General features: G+C 47.1%; 1 protein-coding gene across 4 annotated transcripts in view; it reads right to left on the reverse strand.

Moving 5' to 3' along the window:
• Window positions 1-1,081: 1,081 nt before the first annotated feature.
• The window catches only part of DAAM2 (dishevelled associated activator of morphogenesis 2), a 471,074-nt gene continuing 452,387 nt past the window's right edge, over window positions 1,082-19,768 (reverse strand). For all 4 annotated transcript variants that reach the window (XM_063918836.1, XM_063918833.1, XM_063918835.1 and 1 more), the window contains one exon: window positions 1,082-8,669. In XM_063918836.1, coding sequence (XP_063774906.1) covers window positions 8,454-8,669 — 216 coding nt within the window. In that variant the 3' untranslated portion in view covers window positions 1,082-8,453. The remainder of the gene's footprint in view (window positions 8,670-19,768) is intronic.

The following is a 19,768-nucleotide window of genomic DNA, read 5'->3' on the forward strand; positions in this document are numbered from 1 at the left end:
ATGCATATTTAAAAAAAAATATTGAAATATTTTAGTGGAAAAAAATAATAATTCTATCCTGTTCTGATGGTTCCGCATTGAACAACGGCCCCCAGTGACAATAAACTTATTTTGCCTGGAGCTTCTCCCCCTCCCCCCTATGCAGAGCACACTGGTCACTGGTGCATGACCTCCAGAATGCCGTTTGTACGGCATTCTGAGCGCACAGTCGGCACTGATGTCGGCGGTCAGAGACTGCTGGGTGGCCAGACGTAAGGGAGGAAATCCGTTCTGCACATGTCAGGGCTAAAAACACAGCCGCAAATTGACAGTGGGGGTAATTCAGAGTTGATCGCAGCAGCAAATTTGTTAGCAGTTGGACAAAACCATGTGCACTGCAGGGGGGGGGGGGGGGGGGCAGATATAACATGTGCAGAGAGAGTTAGATTTGGGTTGGGTGTGTTCAAACTGAAATCTAAATTGCAGTGTAAAAATAAAGCAGCCAGTATTTACCCTGCACAGAAACAAAATAACCCACCCAAATCTAACTCTCTCTGCACATGTTACATCTGCCCCCCCCCCCTACAGTGCAAATGGTTTTGTCCAACTGCTAACAAATTTGCTGCTACGATCAACTCTGAATTACCCCCAGTGTTCCCAGGTTTCTGTGGCAGCTATCGCTAGCCCTGACGGAGAAAGAGTCATTGGCCACGGTCATAATTAATTAGTAGCACTCAACTCTATGTAAGTGATTATATTAGTACTTTACCCACCCAGAGTTAAGATTTGGAAGAGTCACCTCTGGCAGCAATTAGAGTTCTGGGACTATTTGATGTGTGTCAGTTTTGTACATCTACATTGAATACTGGAATATGAGCCCATTCTCCTTGGTAAAATCAGGTTGGATGGTGAACGTTGGCGGACAGCAATTATCATGTACTGCCGCAGATGCCGAGTTGGTTGGTTTTGCCTTAAAGCGGATTGTGGCTTTACATTCAGTGGCGAACTCGCTCCAGTGTTTGTAAACTGCAGCCTGTTCCATTTGGGCCTTGTAGTCCCTGCCGGTGTCGCTATACACAGAACATACACACGGACACAGAAATATATATACATATATATGTATATAGACGTTTAATTTCTCTAGTAAGACAGTATATTCTAATAAAAAGGTGCAAATAAAAAGTACACTACACATTTAATTTAAGTCATTTGTATATTTAAACTGACCAACAAATGGGGACACAGCAAAGCATTGCTCCCATAGAGGACCCCCAGTCCAGCTTCGGCTGGAGGCGCCATGGCTCCTTGTGTTACGCGCACTTGTAGTTATGGCACCGAGACTTTGCCGCAGCCTTAGTTTTAGTACAATATCTCCCTCTACATTATTAACATATATTACGAAAGGCATGGTACAAAAATATACACGTTATTAACAAATTTCTTAGTTTCCCTTTTTTAATAATACTGACTCGTATTCCCATGAGCATTTAGTTTTTCTTTATTTGTAAGTATTAAATAAAGCCATGAAAAGTGCAATTTCATAATAAGTTTTGTCCTCGCTGTCTACACTCAGTAGGGGCAGTGGCGCTATTACTATGCTGTACTGTATGGAACAATGGTATCTTATCCAAAACTGAAGACTATCACCAATGGTTCTGCAGCTGTAACATGAAAAACAATGTATTTTATACCTAATAGCAAATGGAATGTGGGAATTATAGGCTTTTTAATTTTTTTGGAGGGATGGGGGGGTGGGGGGGGGGGTGCTCCGACATGTACCACTGCTAGGAAACTCTACCACCTGACACAACACAGTAGGGATCATTTGGGTTATAGATCAAAAATCAATAGGGCCACCACTATTGGACATAGGAAAAAGGTCGACACTTTAAAATGGTCAACACGGGACAGGTCGACGCATGAAAAGGTCGACATGACATATTTAAACTTTTTTGGTGTTGTTTTTTGCGTAACATGACCAGGAACCCCATTTACTGCACTGCGTCGCCCTGCAAGGCGCCTCGCTCCGCTACTGCTGCGCTCGGCTCAGGTTACTATTCCCAATCGTAATTCACGTGGATGGTAAAGTATGAAAACGTAAAAAATATTTTTTTTTTAAAAGCCATGTTGACCTTTTCATGTGTCAACCATTTCAATGTTTTGACCTTTTTCCAATGTCGACCAAGAGTGGTCGACGCATTGACTGTCAACCTAATCCATGTTGACCTACCATCTGGAAACAATGTAATGTTTGGTAATACTGGTAATACAAGGACGTGTCTGATTTGATGCTGCACTTGAGTGTAATATTAATGTAATATTATTTGTTTTCCTAAAACATAGAAATAACGCAGCGATCTGGTATTATTAGACCATAACTTTCCCTTTAAAATGAAATCTCCGACAGAAAATCTGTTTCTGAGTTGTAATAAATATTCCATTAACTCTTTCCACGGAGCTTCCAATATAGATGAGGAATAGCTAGACCTCAACATGGCTTTAACCTGTAACTCAGACCTCTATCAACATCGGTACTCATCATAGTTACTCCCATTATTCCGCTTATATAATATAACCCACTCAGTACACAGAACGCCGTCACTTCCGGAACCTGGTCTTTCTACTTTCTCTGCAAGAAACATCTGCCCTAGAGGACAAATAACACAGATTACAGATATTACATATATGATTATGGCTAGCAATGTTTCTAACATATTTTTGCATTAATAAATCCTTTCTAATTGAAAATAAAAATGTGTGTTTTGTGAATGGCATTATTAAAAACACAAAAAAACCTTTAAGGATTTTATGTGATTCATTTTAGGTAGGGATATCAAAGGTATTACTTGTTTTTATCTGAACAATTCTCATAGCCTTTATCATACAGTACATTGTTATCTGAACGCAAACAATTTAGATGTATGAACTATGTTTCCTAGAAGTGTAGGCTTCACACTACAGTGTAACAGCAGCAGCCACACACCACTAGTCTCCCGATACTCTATTTTCTGTGCTGTTGGGGGAACCTGCTCCTTCCACCATAGAACTCTCAGTCTTTGACTTCTCACTGCTCCTGTCACGGGCAGTCATGTTCTAAGTGACAAATCACTCATCTCCTGATATACTCTGTGCTGCTCGGTGACCCTGCTCCTTCCACTATATAACTCTCAGTCTGTAACGCCATGCTGCCTCCATTCCTCTCCTCACATCATGTCACTGCCCCTGTCCTCACTAACACATCACTCATCTACTGATATACTCTGTGCTGCTGGGGACCCTGCTCTTCCTCTACATAACTCTCAGTCTGTAGCTCCATGCTGCCTCCATTCCCCTCCTCACATCATGTCACTGCCCCTGTCACCTGCAGCCCTGTCCTCACAAACACATCACTCATATGATATACTCTGTGCTGCTGGGGACCCTGCTCTTCCTCCATATAGCTCTCAGTCTGTGGTTTCCCTCTGCCTCCATTCCCCTCCTCACATCATGTCACTGCACCTGTCACCTGCAGCCCTGTCCTCACTAACACATCACTCATCCCGATATACTCTGTGCTGCTGAAGGACCCTGCTCCTTCCTCTACATAACGCTCAGCCAGTGGCTTCCTGCTGCCTCAATTCCCCTCCTACCATCATGTCACTGCCCCTGTCACATGCTGCCCTGTCCTCACGGACACATCACCCATCTCCTGATATACTCTGTGCTGCTGTAATAATTCTCATTTCATTGGCTATAGACCTTTCTATCCCAGACCACTACAAAACTGGGCGCACGCACACACACACACACACACACACACACACACACACACACACACACTCTCTCTCTCTCTCTCTCTCTCTCTCTCTCTCTTAAAGGAGATAAGGAATAATCAATATATTTGACAAATACACTGGAACAGATATTAGGCAGTTATCCAGAATATGGCCATGCTAGAGGTTAGTGATGAGGCTGCATTTCCCACGTGTAGCACTGAACCTAGATGCTTAGCTTGCTGTTCTATAACTGTTCTGCTTATTTTCTGCTGTGACATAACATTTAGGATTTACTCGGACCAAAAGCAAAAATTCTGGAGGAAGAACAAAGAGTCACGGCAGAAAATGAGCGGATACTTACCTGCTGCCCCGCCCGCTGTATCCGCAGGGTCCCTGGTGGACCTCCTAATTGTCACTGTGCTGTTTTATGTGCTCCTAGTAATATTACTAGATCCTAGCGGTGTATCTGGCACATACAGGAGCCCCCTGGGAGTCCTGGTGACGGGAAGATATGGAGCACACACAGGACAGTGCAATGTGCTACATACATTACTACAGGTTCTGCCAGCACTAATTGCTAGCTCTGGAGACAGAAAGGGCTCTACATTCTCACCTACATGCCAATGTGCCAGCTCCTATCTGTTACGTGTAACCAGAAATCTGTGATAGGGAGAGAAGAAAACAGAGGAACAAGCTGTCTGGGCAGAAGAACTAGCAATCTCCCTACTAAGCGTCCCAATGAAAGACGAGAGACAATAATCTCTTCAGTCTCCCCAATAAGGTACAGTGTGTCATGAATTAGTTATTAAACACTTTACAATCTGTAGACAATTATTTTGTGTGATCCATTGTGGGATGAGTGACAAAAGCAGCTACTGTATGTCACTTATGAAGAGGATGGTTGTGTTACACTCCCGTGGGAAGGACATCAGCGGGATATATGACACTGTGATTGGTGTGTTACATGTACTACAATGGGTGGTATTCAGTATACCGGTTGTTGGGATCCTGGGGCACAGTATACCGTCACCGGAATCCCGACAACCGGCATACGACACCTTTTCTCCCTCTTGGGGGTCCATTTGCGCTCGCCCCACCGTCGGCAAGCCGGCGGTCGAGATCCCGGCACCGGTATGCTGGCAGCTGGGGACCCGGCCGCCGGCAACTCGTACCACACCCATTACAAGTATTCTCCTGGTAACAGTAATGGAAAAGAGCATGGGAGAGATGTTTAATTACGCAGAGTTCTCTGCTCTCCTGTGATGTCCGGAGACTCTCACATTGTTGGGACACCTCCAAGACTCCCAGCCGAGCGGGGATAGATGGTACTTAGGAACTGCCAGGCTCTAAGAGTGGGCGGGGACATGCTGTGATGATGATGCAAAACGCAGCATTGTGGGGTAGATGTGTCTAGCAGTGAAACGCGTGGAAAAAATGCCTATAGCAAACCAATCAGTCTCTACCTATCATTTTATAGAATGCACTTGATAGATGCTAACTGGGAGCCGATAGGTTGCTATCAGGAAATTCTCTACTGGTCTCCCCTCAACGCCAGCTGAGCCCTGATGACAAACGTTAAACTAGACCAGCAGTATCATTGTCATCATCACTGACACAAAGCATCTACATCCTGACCTTACAACGAAACGCGGCACAATATGGAAATGCATGTTCCCATCTCACGTACACACATGGAAAAACCATCTCACATACTCAGTCTACCTCTATGTACAAGAAAGACAACCGTCTCAAGAGTCCCCAACAAAACAAAACTCTTTTCCTTCATCGTTCTGCTGCAGATGAGTAATATCATGATCCTCAGCAACTCATGGAACTTAGGGGTCTATGTACTAAGAATTGGAGAGAGTTAAAGCACCAGCCAATCAGTTCCTAACTGCCATGTTATAGGCTGTGTTTGAAAAATCACAGGAGCTGGTTGGCTGGTATTTTATCTCCGTCACTTTATCTCTCTCCAAGGCTTAGTACATCGTGAGAAGTCACTGGTCCACAAATCCCGGCCAGTGGTCGGTTCTCTTGTTCATCCTGAGACTTTGCAGCACATTGCTCCACCCTGGCACTGTGTCAGTGCATGATACTTTGTCTCGCCTGTCTGAGACACTGTGCTGTTATATTGTTATCGGAAAGCCACTGTGTTACAGTACCTGCCACTAGGGATCTTTCTGAGCACGGTCCTGATTGCTGAAGAGGCATTCTGAAGGGTAATCTCAGAATACCTATTTCCATGCCCTGCATTAGGCATTGGCCTGTGCCCCTGCAAGGGACATCTCTGTACTTCTTTCACTAAACGAAGGATGACCCATTGACCCGCTAGGCTAAATTAACATGGATTGTTCACACGGTTTAATGTCAAAGCTGAGCCCTACCTGCAAACATGCTACCTTCTACATGTATATACGTGCACAGGGTCCTAACGTCCCCAATGTCTTCATGCATTCATTTGTTGTTTGTTGCCCAGGAAACAACAGACAATAAAGTGTACATGCTCATTACATAGCATGGAGGCGGCCATTTTGTTGGCTGAACCAATATAAGAGTTTTAAGCCTATTTCACAAGGAGCTAGTGACATTATGGAGGCACAAAGTGCTAAACTCCATCTGGGTCCTTTGATACAAGGCACTTATAACCATTGTTTGCGCAAAATGAGCCTCACATGTCTTATTCTGGGGGCCATAGTGTGAGCAACTACTGTCAACAAAAAATACTTGTTACATATACAGTACACGTCTGTACACGCTTGTCAGCGTGGACCTCTCCTCTTAGTCAGGCGTGTGCTTCACCGAGCAATTTCAAGTTCTCTGATTTCCGGACCATGATCACCCCCATCACAGTGCCTCATACCTCTCTGATATCTTATCGATCCAATAATAAACACTGATTCTGCAAACACAATAGCTGTCATCGCTATATACAGGAGACTGTACGCTGATGCCTAGTATCAATGTCGTATCTTCTGCTTTCCCACCTTTCATAGCAACATCGACAATATCAATGAATAGTGAAACCAAATGTACAAAAATAATTGACTTTAGTGTGGCTTAATGCATTGCATATCTTTTGAAGTAGAAATCAGATGACATAATGTTATTATTCACTGATCTTCCCATTTATCATAATTTCTCCCAGTTTTCTTGTAGTGTTAAACTCTCCTCTTATACGGGAATTTGAAAAGGAAAATTACATCAATGAATAGTCACCTATATATCTATTATTGCCACATAATGTACCATGTTCTATAACAACCAGACAGCAAGTTCTCCAGTTCACTGTGGAGCAGCAGACTTCCCAGAAAAGCGAGTTGAGAATTGGATAATGGTCATAAAGTCACTTAATGTAATTTATTCGAGACGGAACGGCGTATCGGGAGCTATGCGGAGGGTGTAGGGTTCTATAGCTGGAGATTAAGGCCAAAAGGTCGGCGCTTCAGTAGAGCCAAGACTACGCGCGGATTTGCCACAAACCCTCAGGTGGCACTTGCAAGGACTGCAGTGCCTCTTGCCACTCAGCGTTGCCAGTTACTACTGTACTCCACAAAACCGGGACGTTATTATTTATCATAAACATCTAGATGATGAAGGTTCGTCGGTTTCTCTGCTTCTTCTGTGAACCTTCGGCCTCCAGCTCTGACCCAACTCTCCAACTGCAGAGCGGTGAGAGAGCCCCTGCTACGTGCTGCAGCAGAGCCTTCCCGTTCCTCGGCTCAGTAGCTGCTCTCGATTTTCCATAATGATCAGTCATGGATGCTGGATGAACTTCAGACATAATATTAATTCCAATGTGCTTCTGCTGGAGATGAAGTTGCTTTTGGCACTCCCACATGTCCGCTCAAAATACCTCATAAGTGCTCGCTGCGACACAGTCAGGCGTGCAGAGCCCGATGACGCATGGCTTTCCCACTGCTTACCAAAGGTTTGTGCTTTTGTTGGGCCAGCTCGAATGTTAACAAGTCAGCCCCCTTGTGACAGGATCTTATAAGCCAACGTTAACCATGGCAACACATGAGACGGTAAAAGTGCATGAAGAGGCTGCAGTCGTACAGTGGTTCAGTTTCAGAAATCGGGACCGGTCCTGGAAAGTGTGTAAGTTTGTGCAATGTCCTATACAAGGCTCGGACTCCCATAGATCTGAGAATACCCCATTTATAGTATATTATTTGCCCCTGGCGCTCTTCGTAAGACTGCGTGAATTCTATACAAAAAGAAATTATTTATTATAAATGTCCAACTTTTTTTTTTCCTTTTGGTTTCGCAAACCTGAATTCTCAGCTGGGTCCTAGGATATGAGGAACCTGTTATTTACATCCATTATTGACCACAAAATGGGCCTGCCATTTCTTACACTGGGGACTGCGCTTCGCTTTTGCCCAGAAAGCCCACGGCCCCTGGCAGATACTGTACAAAATACTGTTACTTCTGAAATGTTAGACAGTGCAAAGGAAATGTTTGGCACTTGTAAAGCGTGACCACAGCACGGGACAATCGCCCATGTTACCCGCTGCAGATCTTCTCAAGATGCTCGCAGAAACAGACCTCGTCCATTGTTCGGGAGTATAGATGCTCCAATGAGGCACTTCGACAAGCTTGGTTTCCAAGCAACAGTGGGAACAACCTCAGTCACACAGAAGGTAAAACGACTGCATCCTTCCCGTTGACCTCTAGTCAGAGGTTGCTCTCGGTTTGATGTCCTCCACCATTCCATTTCTAATAATTTAACTTCGTAACTGCTCTCTCTCTGCTAGTGTCCAAAATTTGGTTCCCCGAGCGCTTGCGGTTGCGCTTGAGTTTGGATAAGTCCTTATCAAACACTTCTCCGGATCTTAATGCGGACACCAGGTCATCAAACTCCCCTTCTTCTTCGGATATACTTCCGGCTTTAGCCTTCTTCAGTCTTCTTTCTTTCTCTCTTTGTTCTTTAAGCTGAAAATACAGAAAAATGAATTAATGTATTGCCATAAATTAACCGAAACCATCAATCAATCACGTTAACTAGAAAGTCTTTCTCCCAGCAAGTCGGTCAGTTGTCTGGAATGTCTGAAGATAACACACGAAAGGGAAGACAATTGCTGCAAAACACAAGGTTCTCACACAGAGCAATGTAAAGAGTAGGTATCACTCCCCCCTAAGTGCTTACATTACACAACCTGTACCCATTCATCACTTGTCACTTTTGGAAGGATTTAGGGAAAACAAATTCTTGAGAAGAATAATGTTCAGTATTTGGGAAACCTCCGATCACACGTAAGGGCACCTCTGACACGCTGAGTATCCCTGATCTCAGAGGTGTGCCTGCAGAAGCTCAGGGCAGTCCTGGGACACTTTATAGTACGAATTCCTAATCCAACTACCAGTTTTATATTCACAGGGCAGGGTGGTCACCTGTGGGAAACACCTGAAACCAGCCCAAAAAGTCACTTTAACTATTTCTTTCAAGGGGTGACACAATCAACCCAGTACAGTCACATAGAGGTCATGGGCAATGTGTGACTGGCACTGGGGTTATCAGTGTAATGTGTGACTGGCACTGGGGTTATCAGTGTAATGTGTGACTGGCACAGGGGTTATCAGTGTAATGTGTGACTGGCACTGGGGTTATCTGTGTAATGTGTGACCGGCACTGGGGTTATCAGTGTAATGTGTGACCAGCACTGGGGTTATCAGTGTAATGTGTGACCAGCACTGGGGTTATCTGTGTAATGTGTGACCAGCACTGGGGTTATCTGTGAAATGTGTGACCGGCACTGGGGTTATCTGTGTAATGTGTGACCGGCACTGGGGTTATCAGTGTAATGTGTGACTGGCACTGGGGTTATCAGTGTAATGTGTGACTGGCACTGGGGTTATTAGTGTAATGTGTGACCGGCACTGGGGTTATCAGTGTAATGTGTGACTGGCACTGGGGTTATAACTGGCACTGGGGTTATCAGGGTAATGTGTGACTGGCACTGGGGTTATCAGTGTAATGTGTGACTGGCACTGGGGTTATCAGTGTAACGTGTGACTGGCACTGGGGTTATTTGTGCAACGTGTGACTGGCACTGGGGTTATCAGTGTAATGTGTGACTGGCACTGGGGTTATTTGTGCAATGACTGGCACTGGGGTTATCAGTGTAATGTGTGACTGGCACTGGGGTTATCAGTGTAATGTGTGACTGGCACTGGGGTTATCAGTGTAATGTGTGACTGACACTGGGGTTATCAGTGTAATGTGTGACTGACACTGGGGTTATCAGTGTAATGTGTGACCGGCACTGGGGTTATCAGTATAATGTGTGACCGGCACTGGGGTTATTTGTGCAACGTGTGACTGGCACTGGGGTTATTTGAGCAACGTGTGACTGGCACTGGGGTTATCAGTGTAACGTGTGACTGGCACTGGGGTTATCAGTGTAATGTGTGACTGGCACTGGGGTTATCAGTGTAATGTGTGACCGGCACTGGGGTTATCAGTGTAATGTGTGACCGGCACTGGGGTTATTTGAGCAACGTGTGACTGGCACTGGGGTTATTTGTGTAATGTGTGACTGGTACTGGGGTTATCAGTGTAATGTGTGACTGGCACTGGGGTTATCAGTGTAACGTGTGACTGGCACTGGGGTTATTTGTGCAACGTGTGACTGGCACTGGGGTTATCAGTGTAATGTGTGACTGGCACTGGGGTTATTTGTGCAATGTGTGACTGGTACGGGGGTTATGACTGCCACTGGGGTTATCAGTGTAATGTGTGACTGGCACTGGGGTTATTTGAGCAACGTGTGACTGGCACTGGGGTTATTTGAGCAACGTGTGACTGGCACTGGGGTTATCAGTGTAATGTGTGACTGGCACTGGGGTTATCAGTGTAATGTGTGACCGGCAATGGGGTTATCTGTGTAATGTGTGACCGGCACTGGGGTTATCAGTGTAATGTGTGACCAGCACTGGGGTTATCTGTGTAATGTGTGACCGGCACTGGGGTTATCTGTGTAATGTGTGACCGGCACTGGGGTTATCTGTGTAATGTGTGACCGGCACTGGGGTTATCTGTGTAATGTGTGACTGGCACTGGGGCTATGACTGGCACTGGGGTTATTTGTGCAACGTGTGACTCGCACTGGGGTTATTTGTGTAATGTGTGACTGGCACTGGGGTTATCAGTGTAATGTGTGACTGGCACTGGGGTTATCAGTGTAATGTGTGACTGGCACTGGGGTTATCAGTGTAATGTGTGACAGGCACTGGGGTTATTTGTGCAATGTGTGACTGGCACTGGGGTTATGACTGGCACTGGGGTTATCAGTGTAATGTGTGACTGGCACTGGGGTTATTTGTGTAATGTGTGACTGGCACTGGGGTTATCAGTGTAACGTGTGACTGGCACTGGGTTTATCAGTGTAACGTGTGACTGGCACTGGGGTTATTTGTGCAACGTGTGACTGGCACTGAGGTTATCAGTGTAATGTGTGACTGGCACTGGGGTTATCTGTGTAATGTGTGACTGGCACTGGGGTTATCAGTGTAATGTGTGACCAGCACTGGGGTTATCAGTGTAATGTGTGACCAGCACTGGGGTTATTTGAGCAACGTGTGACTGGCACTGGGGTTATCAGTGTAATGTGTGACCGGCACTGGGGTTATCTGTGTAATGTGTGACTGGCACTGGGGTTATCAGTGTAATGTGTGACCGGCACTGGGGTTATCTGTGTAATGTGGACCGGCACTGGGGTTATCAGTGTAATGTGTGACCAGCACTGGAGTTATCTGTGTAATGTGTGACCGGCACTGGGGTTATCTGTGTAATGTGTGACCGGCACTGGGGTTATCTGTGTAATGTGTGACCGGCACTGGGGTTATCTGTGTAATGTGTGACCGGCACTGGGGTTATATGTGTAATGTGTGACCGGCACTGGGGTTATCAGTGTAATGTGTGACTGGCACTGGGGTTATCAGTGTAATGTGTGACCGGCACTGGGGTTATCAGTGTAATGTGTGACCGGCACTGGGGTTATTTGAGCAACGTGTGACTGGCACTGGGGTTATTTGTGTAATGTGTGACTGGTACTGGGGCTATCAGTGTAATGTGTGACTGGCACTGGGTTTATCAGTGTAACGTGTGACTGGCACTGGGTTTATCAGTGTAACGTGTGACTGGCACTGGGGTTATTTGTGCAACGTGTGACTGGCACTGGGGTTATCAGTGTAATGTGTGACTGGCACTGGGGTTATTTGTGCAATGTGTGACTGATACTGGGGCTATCAGTGTAATGTGTGACTGGCACTGGGTTTATCAGTGTAACGTGTGACTGGCACTGGGGTTATTTGTGCAACGTGTGACTGGCACTGGGGTTATCAGTGTAATGTGTGACTGGCACTGGGGTTATTTGTGCAATGTGTGACTGGTACGGGGGTTATGACTGCCACTGGGGTTATCAGTGTAATGTGTGACCGGCAATGGGGTTATCTGTGTAATGTGTGACCGGCACTGGGGTTATCAGTGTAATGTGTGACCAGCACTGGGGTTATCTGTGTAATGTGTGACCGGCACTGGGGTTATCTGTGTAATGTGTGACCGGCACTGGGGTTATCTGTGTAATGTGTGACTGGCACTGGGGCTATGACTGGCACTGGGGTTATTTGTGCAACGTGTGACTCGCACTGGGGTTATTTGTGTAATGTGTGACTGGCACTGGGGTTATCAGTGTAATGTGTGACTGGCACTGGGGTTATCAGTGTAATGTGTGACTGGCACTGGGGTTATCAGTGTAATGTGTGACTGGCACTGGGGTTATTTGTGCAATGTGTGACTGGCACTGGGGTTATGACTGGCACTGGGGTTATCAGTGTAATGTGTGACTGGCACTGGGGTTATTTGTGTAATGTGTGACTGGCACTGGGGTTATCAGTGTAACGTGTGACTGGCACTGGGTTTATCAGTGTAACGTGTGACTGGCACTGGGGTTATTTGTGCAACGTGTGACTGGCACTGAGGTTATCAGTGTAATGTGTGACTGGCACTGGGGTTATCTGTGTAATGTGTGACTGGCACTGGGGTTATCAGTGTAATGTGTGACCAGCACTGGGGTTATCAGTGTAATGTGTGACCAGCACTGGGGTTATTTGAGCAACGTGTGACTGGCACTGGGGTTATCAGTGTAATGTGTGACCGGCACTGGGGTTATCTGTGTAATGTGTGACTGGCACTGGGGTTATCAGTGTAATGTGTGACCGGCACTGGGGTTATCTGTGTAATGTGGACCGGCACTGGGGTTATCAGTGTAATGTGTGACCAGCACTGGAGTTATCTGTATAATGTGTGACCGGCACTGGGGTTATCTGTGTAATGTGTGACCGGCACTGGGGTTATCTGTGTAATGTGTGACCGGCACTGGGGTTATCTGTGTAATGTGTGACCGGCACTGGGGTTATCTGTGTAATGTGTGACCGGCACTGGGGTTATCAGTGTAATGTGTGACTGGCACTGGGGTTATCAGTGTAATGTGTGACCGGCACTGGGGTTATCAGTGTAATGTGTGACCGGCACTGGGGTTATCAGTGTAATGTGTGACCGGCACTGGGGTTATTTGTGCAACGTGTGACTGGCACTGGGGTTATCAGTGTAATGTGTGACTGGCACTGGGGTTATTTGTGCAATGTGTGACTGGTACGGGGGTTATGACTGCCACTGGGGTTATCAGTGTAATGTGTGACCAGCACTGGGGTTATCTGTGTAATGTGTGATTGGCACTGGGGTTATCAGTGTAATGTGTGACTGGCACTGGGGTTATCAGTGTAATGTGTGATTGGCACTGGGGTTATCAGTGTAATGTGTGACTGGCACTGGGGTTATCAGTGTAATGTGTGACTGGCACTGGGGTTATCAGTGTAATGTGTGACCGGCACTGGGGTTATCAGTGTAATGTGTGACCGGCACTGGGGTTATCAGTGTAATGTGTGACCGGCACTGGGGTTATTTGAGCAACTTGTGACTGGCACTGGGGTTATTTGTGTAATGTGTGACTGGTACTGGGGCTATCAGTGTAACGTGTGACTGGCACTGGGGTTATTTGTGCAACGTGTGACTGGCACTGGGGTTATCAGTGTAATGTGTGACTGGCACTGGGGTTATTTGTGCAATGTGTGACTGGTACGGGGGATATGACTGCCACTGGGGTTATCAGTGTAATGTGTGACCAGCACTGGGGTTATCTGTGTAATGTGTGACTGGCACTGGGGTTATTTGAACAACGTGTGACCGGCACTGGGGTTATCAGTGTAATGTGTGACCGGCACTGGGGTTATCTGTGTAATGTGTGACTGGCACTGGGGTTATCAGTGTAATGTGTGACCGGCACTGGGGTTATCTGTGTAATGTGTGACCGGCACTGGGGTTATCTGTGTAATGTGTGACCGGCACTGGGGTTATCTGTGTAATGTGTGACCGGCACTGGGGTTATCTGTGTAATGTGTGACCGGCACTGGGGTTATCTGTGTAATGTGTGACTGGCACTGGGGCTATGACTGGCACTGGGGTCATCAGTGTAATGTGTGACTGGCACTGGGGTTATCTGTGTAATGTGTGACTGGCACTGGGGTTATCTGTGCAACGTGTGACTGCCACTGGGGTTATCAGTGTAATGTGTGACTGGCACTGGGGTTATCTGTGCAACGAGTGACTGGCACTGGGGTTATCAGTGTAATGTGTGACTCGCACTGGGGATATTTGTGCAATGTGTGACTGGCACTGGGGTTATGACTGGCACTGGGGTTATCAGTGTAATGTGTGACTGGCACTGGGGTTATCTGTGTAACTGGCACTGGGGTTATCAGTGTAATGTGTGACTGGCACTGGGGTTATCAGTGTAATGTGTGACTGGCACTGGGGTTATTTGTGCAATGTGTAACTGGCACTGGGGTTATGACTGGCACTGGGGTTATCAGTGTAATGTGTGACTGGCACTGGGGTTATCAGTGTAATGTGTGACCGGCACTGGGGTTCTCAGTATAATGTGTGACCGGCACTGGGGTTATTTGTGCAACGTGTGACTGGCACTGGGGTTATTTGTGTAATGTGTGACTGGCACTGGGGTTAGCAGTGTAATGTGTGACCGGCACTGGGGTTATCAGTATAATGTGTGACCGGCACTGGGGTTATTTGTGCAACGTGTGACTGGCACTGGGGTTATTTGTGCAATGTGTGACTGGCACTGGGGTTATGACTGGCACTGGGATTATCAGTGTAATGTGTGACTGGCACTGGGGTTATTTGTGCAATGTGTGACTGGCACTGGGGTTATGACTGGCACTGGGGTTATCAGTGTAAAGTGTGACTGGCACTGGGGTTATTTGTGTAATGTGTGACTGGCACTGGGGTTATCAGTGTAACGTGTGACTGGCACTGGGGTTATCAGTGTAACGTGTGACTGGCACTGGGGTTATTTGTGCAACGTGTGACTGGCACTGAGGTTATCAGTGTAATGTGTGACTGGCACTGGGGTTATCAGTGTAATGTGTGACTGGCACTGGGGTTATCTGTGTAATGTGTGACTGGCACTGGGGTTATCAGTGTAATGTGTGACCAGCACTGGGGTTATCTGTGTAATGTGTGACTGGCACTGGGGTTATTTGAGCAACGTGTGACTGGCACTGGGGTTATTTGAGCAACGTGCGACTGGCACTGGGGTTATCAGTGTAATGTGTGACCGGCACTGGGGTTATCTGTGTAATGTGTGACTGGCACTGGGGTTATCAGTGTAATGTGTGACCGGCACTGGGGTTATCTGTGTAATGTGTGACCGGCACTGGGGTTATCAGTGTAATGTGTGACCAGCACTGGGGTTATCTGTGTAATGTGTGACCGGCACTGGGGTTATCTGTGTAATGTGTGACCGGCACTGGGGTTATCTGTGTAATGTGTGACTGGCACTGGGGCTATGACTGGCACTGGGATCATCAGTGTAATGTGTGACTGGCACTGGGGTTATCTGTGTAATGTGTGACTGGCACTGGGGTTATTTGTGCAACGTGTGACTGGCACTGGGGTTATCAGTGTAATGTGTGACTGGCACTGAGGTTATCAGTGTAATGTGTGACTGGCACTGAGGTTATCAGTGTAATGTGTGACCGGCACTGGGGTTATCAGTGTAACGTGTGACTGGCACTGGGGTTATCAGTGTAACGTGTGACTGGCACTGGGGTTATTAGTGTAATGTGTGACTGGCACTGGGGTTATCAGTGTAATGTGTGACTGGCACTGGGGTTATCAGTGTAATGTGTGACCGGCACTGGGGTTATCAGTGTAATGTGTGACCGGCACTGGGGTTATTTGAGCAACGTGTGACTGGCACTGGGGTTATTTGTGTAATGTGTGACTGGCACTGGGGTTATCAGTGTAATGTGTGACTGGCACTAGGGTTATCAGTGTAATGTGTGACTGGCACTGGGGTTATTTGTGCAATGTGTGACTGGCATTGGGGTTATTTGTGCAATGTGTGACTGGCACTGGGGTTATCTGTGTAATGTGTGACTGGCACTGGGGTTATCTGTGTAATGTGTGACCGGCACTGGGGTTATCTGTGTAATGTGTGACTGGCACTGGGGCTATGACTGGCACTGGGATCATCAGTGTAATGTGTGACTGGCACTGGGGTTATCTGTGTAATGTGTGACTGGCACTGGGGTTATTTGTGCAACGTGTGACTGGCACTGGGGTTATCAGTGTAATGTGTGACTGGCACTGAGGTTATCAGTGTAATGTGTGACTGGCACTGAGGTTATCAGTGTAATGTGTGACCGGCACTGGGGTTATCAGTGTAACGTGTGACTGGCACTGGGGTTATCAGTGTAACGTGTGACTGGCACTGGGGTTATTAGTGTAATGTGTGACTGGCACTGGGGTTATCAGTGTAATGTGTGACTGGCACTGGGGTTATCAGTGTAATGTGTGACCGGCACTGGGGTTATCAGTGTAATGTGTGACCGGCACTGGGGTTATTTGAGCAACGTGTGACTGGCACTGGGGTTATTTGTGTAATGTGTGACTGGCACTGGGGTTATCAGTGTAATGTGTGACTGGCACTAGGGTTATCAGTGTAATGTGTGACTGGCACTGGGGTTATTTGTGCAATGTGTGACTGGCATTGGGGTTATTTGTGCAATGTGTGACTGGCACTGGGGTTATCTGTGTAATGTGTGACTGGCACTGGGGTTATCTGTGTAATGTGTGACTGGCACTGGGGTTATCAGTGTAACGTGTGACTGGCACTGAGGTTATCAGTGTAACGTGTGACTGGCACTGAGGTTATCAGTGTAATGTGTGACTGGCACTGGGGTTATCTGTGTAATGTGTGACTGGCACTGGGGTTATCTGTGTAATGTGTGACTGGCAATGGGGTTATTTGAGCAACGTGTAACTGGCACTGGGGTTATTTGAGCAACGTGTGACTGGCACTGGGGTTATCTGTGTAATGTGTGACTGGCACTGGGGTTATCTGTGTAATGTGTGACTGGCACTGGGGTTATCAGTGTAATGTGTGACTGGAACTGGGGTTATCAGTGTAATGTGTGACTGGCACTGGGATTATCAGTGTAATGTGTGACTGGCACTGGGATTATCAGTGTAATGTGTGACTGGCACTGGGGTTATCAGTGTAACGTGTGACTGGCACTGGGGTTATTTGTGCAACGTGTGACTGGCACTGGGGTTATTTGTGCAATGTGTGACTTGCACTGGGGTTATGACTGGCACTGGGGTTATCTGTGTAATGTGTGACTGGCACTGGGGTTATCAGTGTAATGTGTGACCGGCACTGGGGTTATCTGTGTAATGTGTGACCTGCACTGGGGTTATCAGTGTAATGTGTGACCGGCACTGGGGTTATCAGTGTAATGTGTGACCGGCACTGGGGTTATCTGTGTAATGTGTGACTGGCACTGGGGTTATCAGTGTAATGTGTGACTGGCACTGGGGTTATTTGTGCAATGTGTGACTGGCACTGGGGTTATGACTGGCACTGGGGTTATCAGTGTAATGTGTGACTGGCACTGGGGTTATCTGTGTAATGTGTGACTGGCACTGGGGTTATCAGTGTAATGTGTGACTGGCACTGGGGTTATCAGTGTAATGTGTGACTGGCACTGGGGTTATGACTGGCACTGGGGTTATCAGTGTAATGTGTGACTGGCACTGGGGTTATCTGTGTAATGTGTGACTGGCACTGGGGTTATCAGTGTAATGTGTGACCGGCACTGGGGTTATCAGTGTAATGTGTGACCGGCACTGGGGTTATCAGTGTAATGTGTGACCGGCACTGGGGTTATCAGTGTAATGTGTGACCAGCACTGGGGTTATCTGTGTAATGTGTGACTGGCACTGGGGCTATGACTGGCACTGGGGTTATCAGTGTAATGTGTGACTGGCACTGGGGTTATCAGTGTAATGTGTGACTGGCACTGGGGTTATTTGTGCAACGTGTGACTGGCACTGGGGTTATCAGTGTAATGTGTGACCGACACTGGGGTTATCAGTGTAATGTGTGACCGGCACTGGGGTTATCTGTGTAATGTGTGACCGGCACTGGGGTTATCAGTGCCACGTGTGACTGGCACTGGGGTTATCAGTGTAATGTGTGACTGGCACTGGGGTTATCAGTGTAATGTGTGACCGGCACTGGGGTTATCAGTGTAATGTGTGACCGGCACTGGGGTTATCAGTGTAATGTGTGACCGGCACTGGGGTTATCAGTGTAATGTGTGACCGGCACTGGGGTTATCAGTGTAATGTGTGACCGGCACTGGGATTATCAGTGTAATGTGTGACCGGCACTGGGGTTATCAGTGTAATGTGTGACTGGCACTGGGGTTATTTGAGCAACGTGTGACTGGCACTGGGGTTATTTGTGTAATGTGTGACTGGCACTGGGGTTATCAGTGTAATGTGTGACTAGCACTGGGGTTATCAGTGTAATGTGTGACTGGCACTGGGGTTATTTGTGTAATGTGTGACTGGCACTGGGGTTATTTGTGTAATGTGTGACTGGCACTGGGGTTATCAGTGTAATGTGTGACTAGCACTGGGGTTATCAGTGTAATGTGTGACTGGCACTGGGGTTTTTTGTGCAATGTGTGACTGGCACTGGGGTTATCTGTGTAATGTGTGACTGGCACTGGGGCTATGACTGGCACTGGGGTTATCTGTGTAATGTGTGACTGGCACTGGGGTTATTTGTGCAACGTGTGACTGGCACTGGGGTTATCAGTGTAACGTGTGACTGGCACTGGGGTTATCAGTGTAATGTGTGACTGGCACTGGGGTTATTTGAGCAACGTGTGACTGGCACTGGGGTTATTTGTGTAATGTGTGACTGGCACTGGGGCTATGACTGGCACTGGGGTTATCAGTGTAATGTGTGACCGGCACTGGGGTTATCTGTGTAATGTGTGACCGGCACTGGGGTTATCAGTGTAATGTGTGACCGGCACTGGGGTTATCAGTGTAATGTGTGACCGGCACTGGGGTTATCAGTGTAATGTGTGACCGGCACTGGGGTTATCTGTGTAATGTGTGACAGGCACTGGGGTTATCAGTGTAATGTGTGACCGGCACTGGGGTTATCAGTGTAATGTGTGACCGGCACTGGGGTTATCTGTGTACTGTGTAACAGGCACTGGGGTTATCAGTGTAATGTGTGACAGGCACTGGGGTTATCAGTGTAATGTGTGACTGGCACTGGGGTTATTTGTGCAACGTGTGACTGGCACTGGGGTTATTTGTGCAACGTGTGACCGGCACTAGGGTTATTTGTGCAATGTGTGACTGGCACTGGGGTTATTTGTGCAATGTGTGACTGGCACTGGGGTTATCAGTGTAATGTGTGACTAGCACTGGGGTTATCAGTGTAATGTGTGACTGGCACTGGGGTTATTTGTGCAATGTGTGACTGGCACTGGGGTTATCTGTGTAATGTGTGACTGGCACTGGGGCTGTGACTGGCACTGGGGTTATCTGTGTAATGTGTGACTGGCACTGGGGTTATTTGTGCAAC

The sequence above is a fragment of the Pseudophryne corroboree genome, chromosome 4 (assembly GCF_028390025.1).
Source record: "Pseudophryne corroboree isolate aPseCor3 chromosome 4, aPseCor3.hap2, whole genome shotgun sequence".
Lineage (NCBI taxonomy): Eukaryota > Metazoa > Chordata > Amphibia > Anura > Myobatrachidae > Pseudophryne > Pseudophryne corroboree.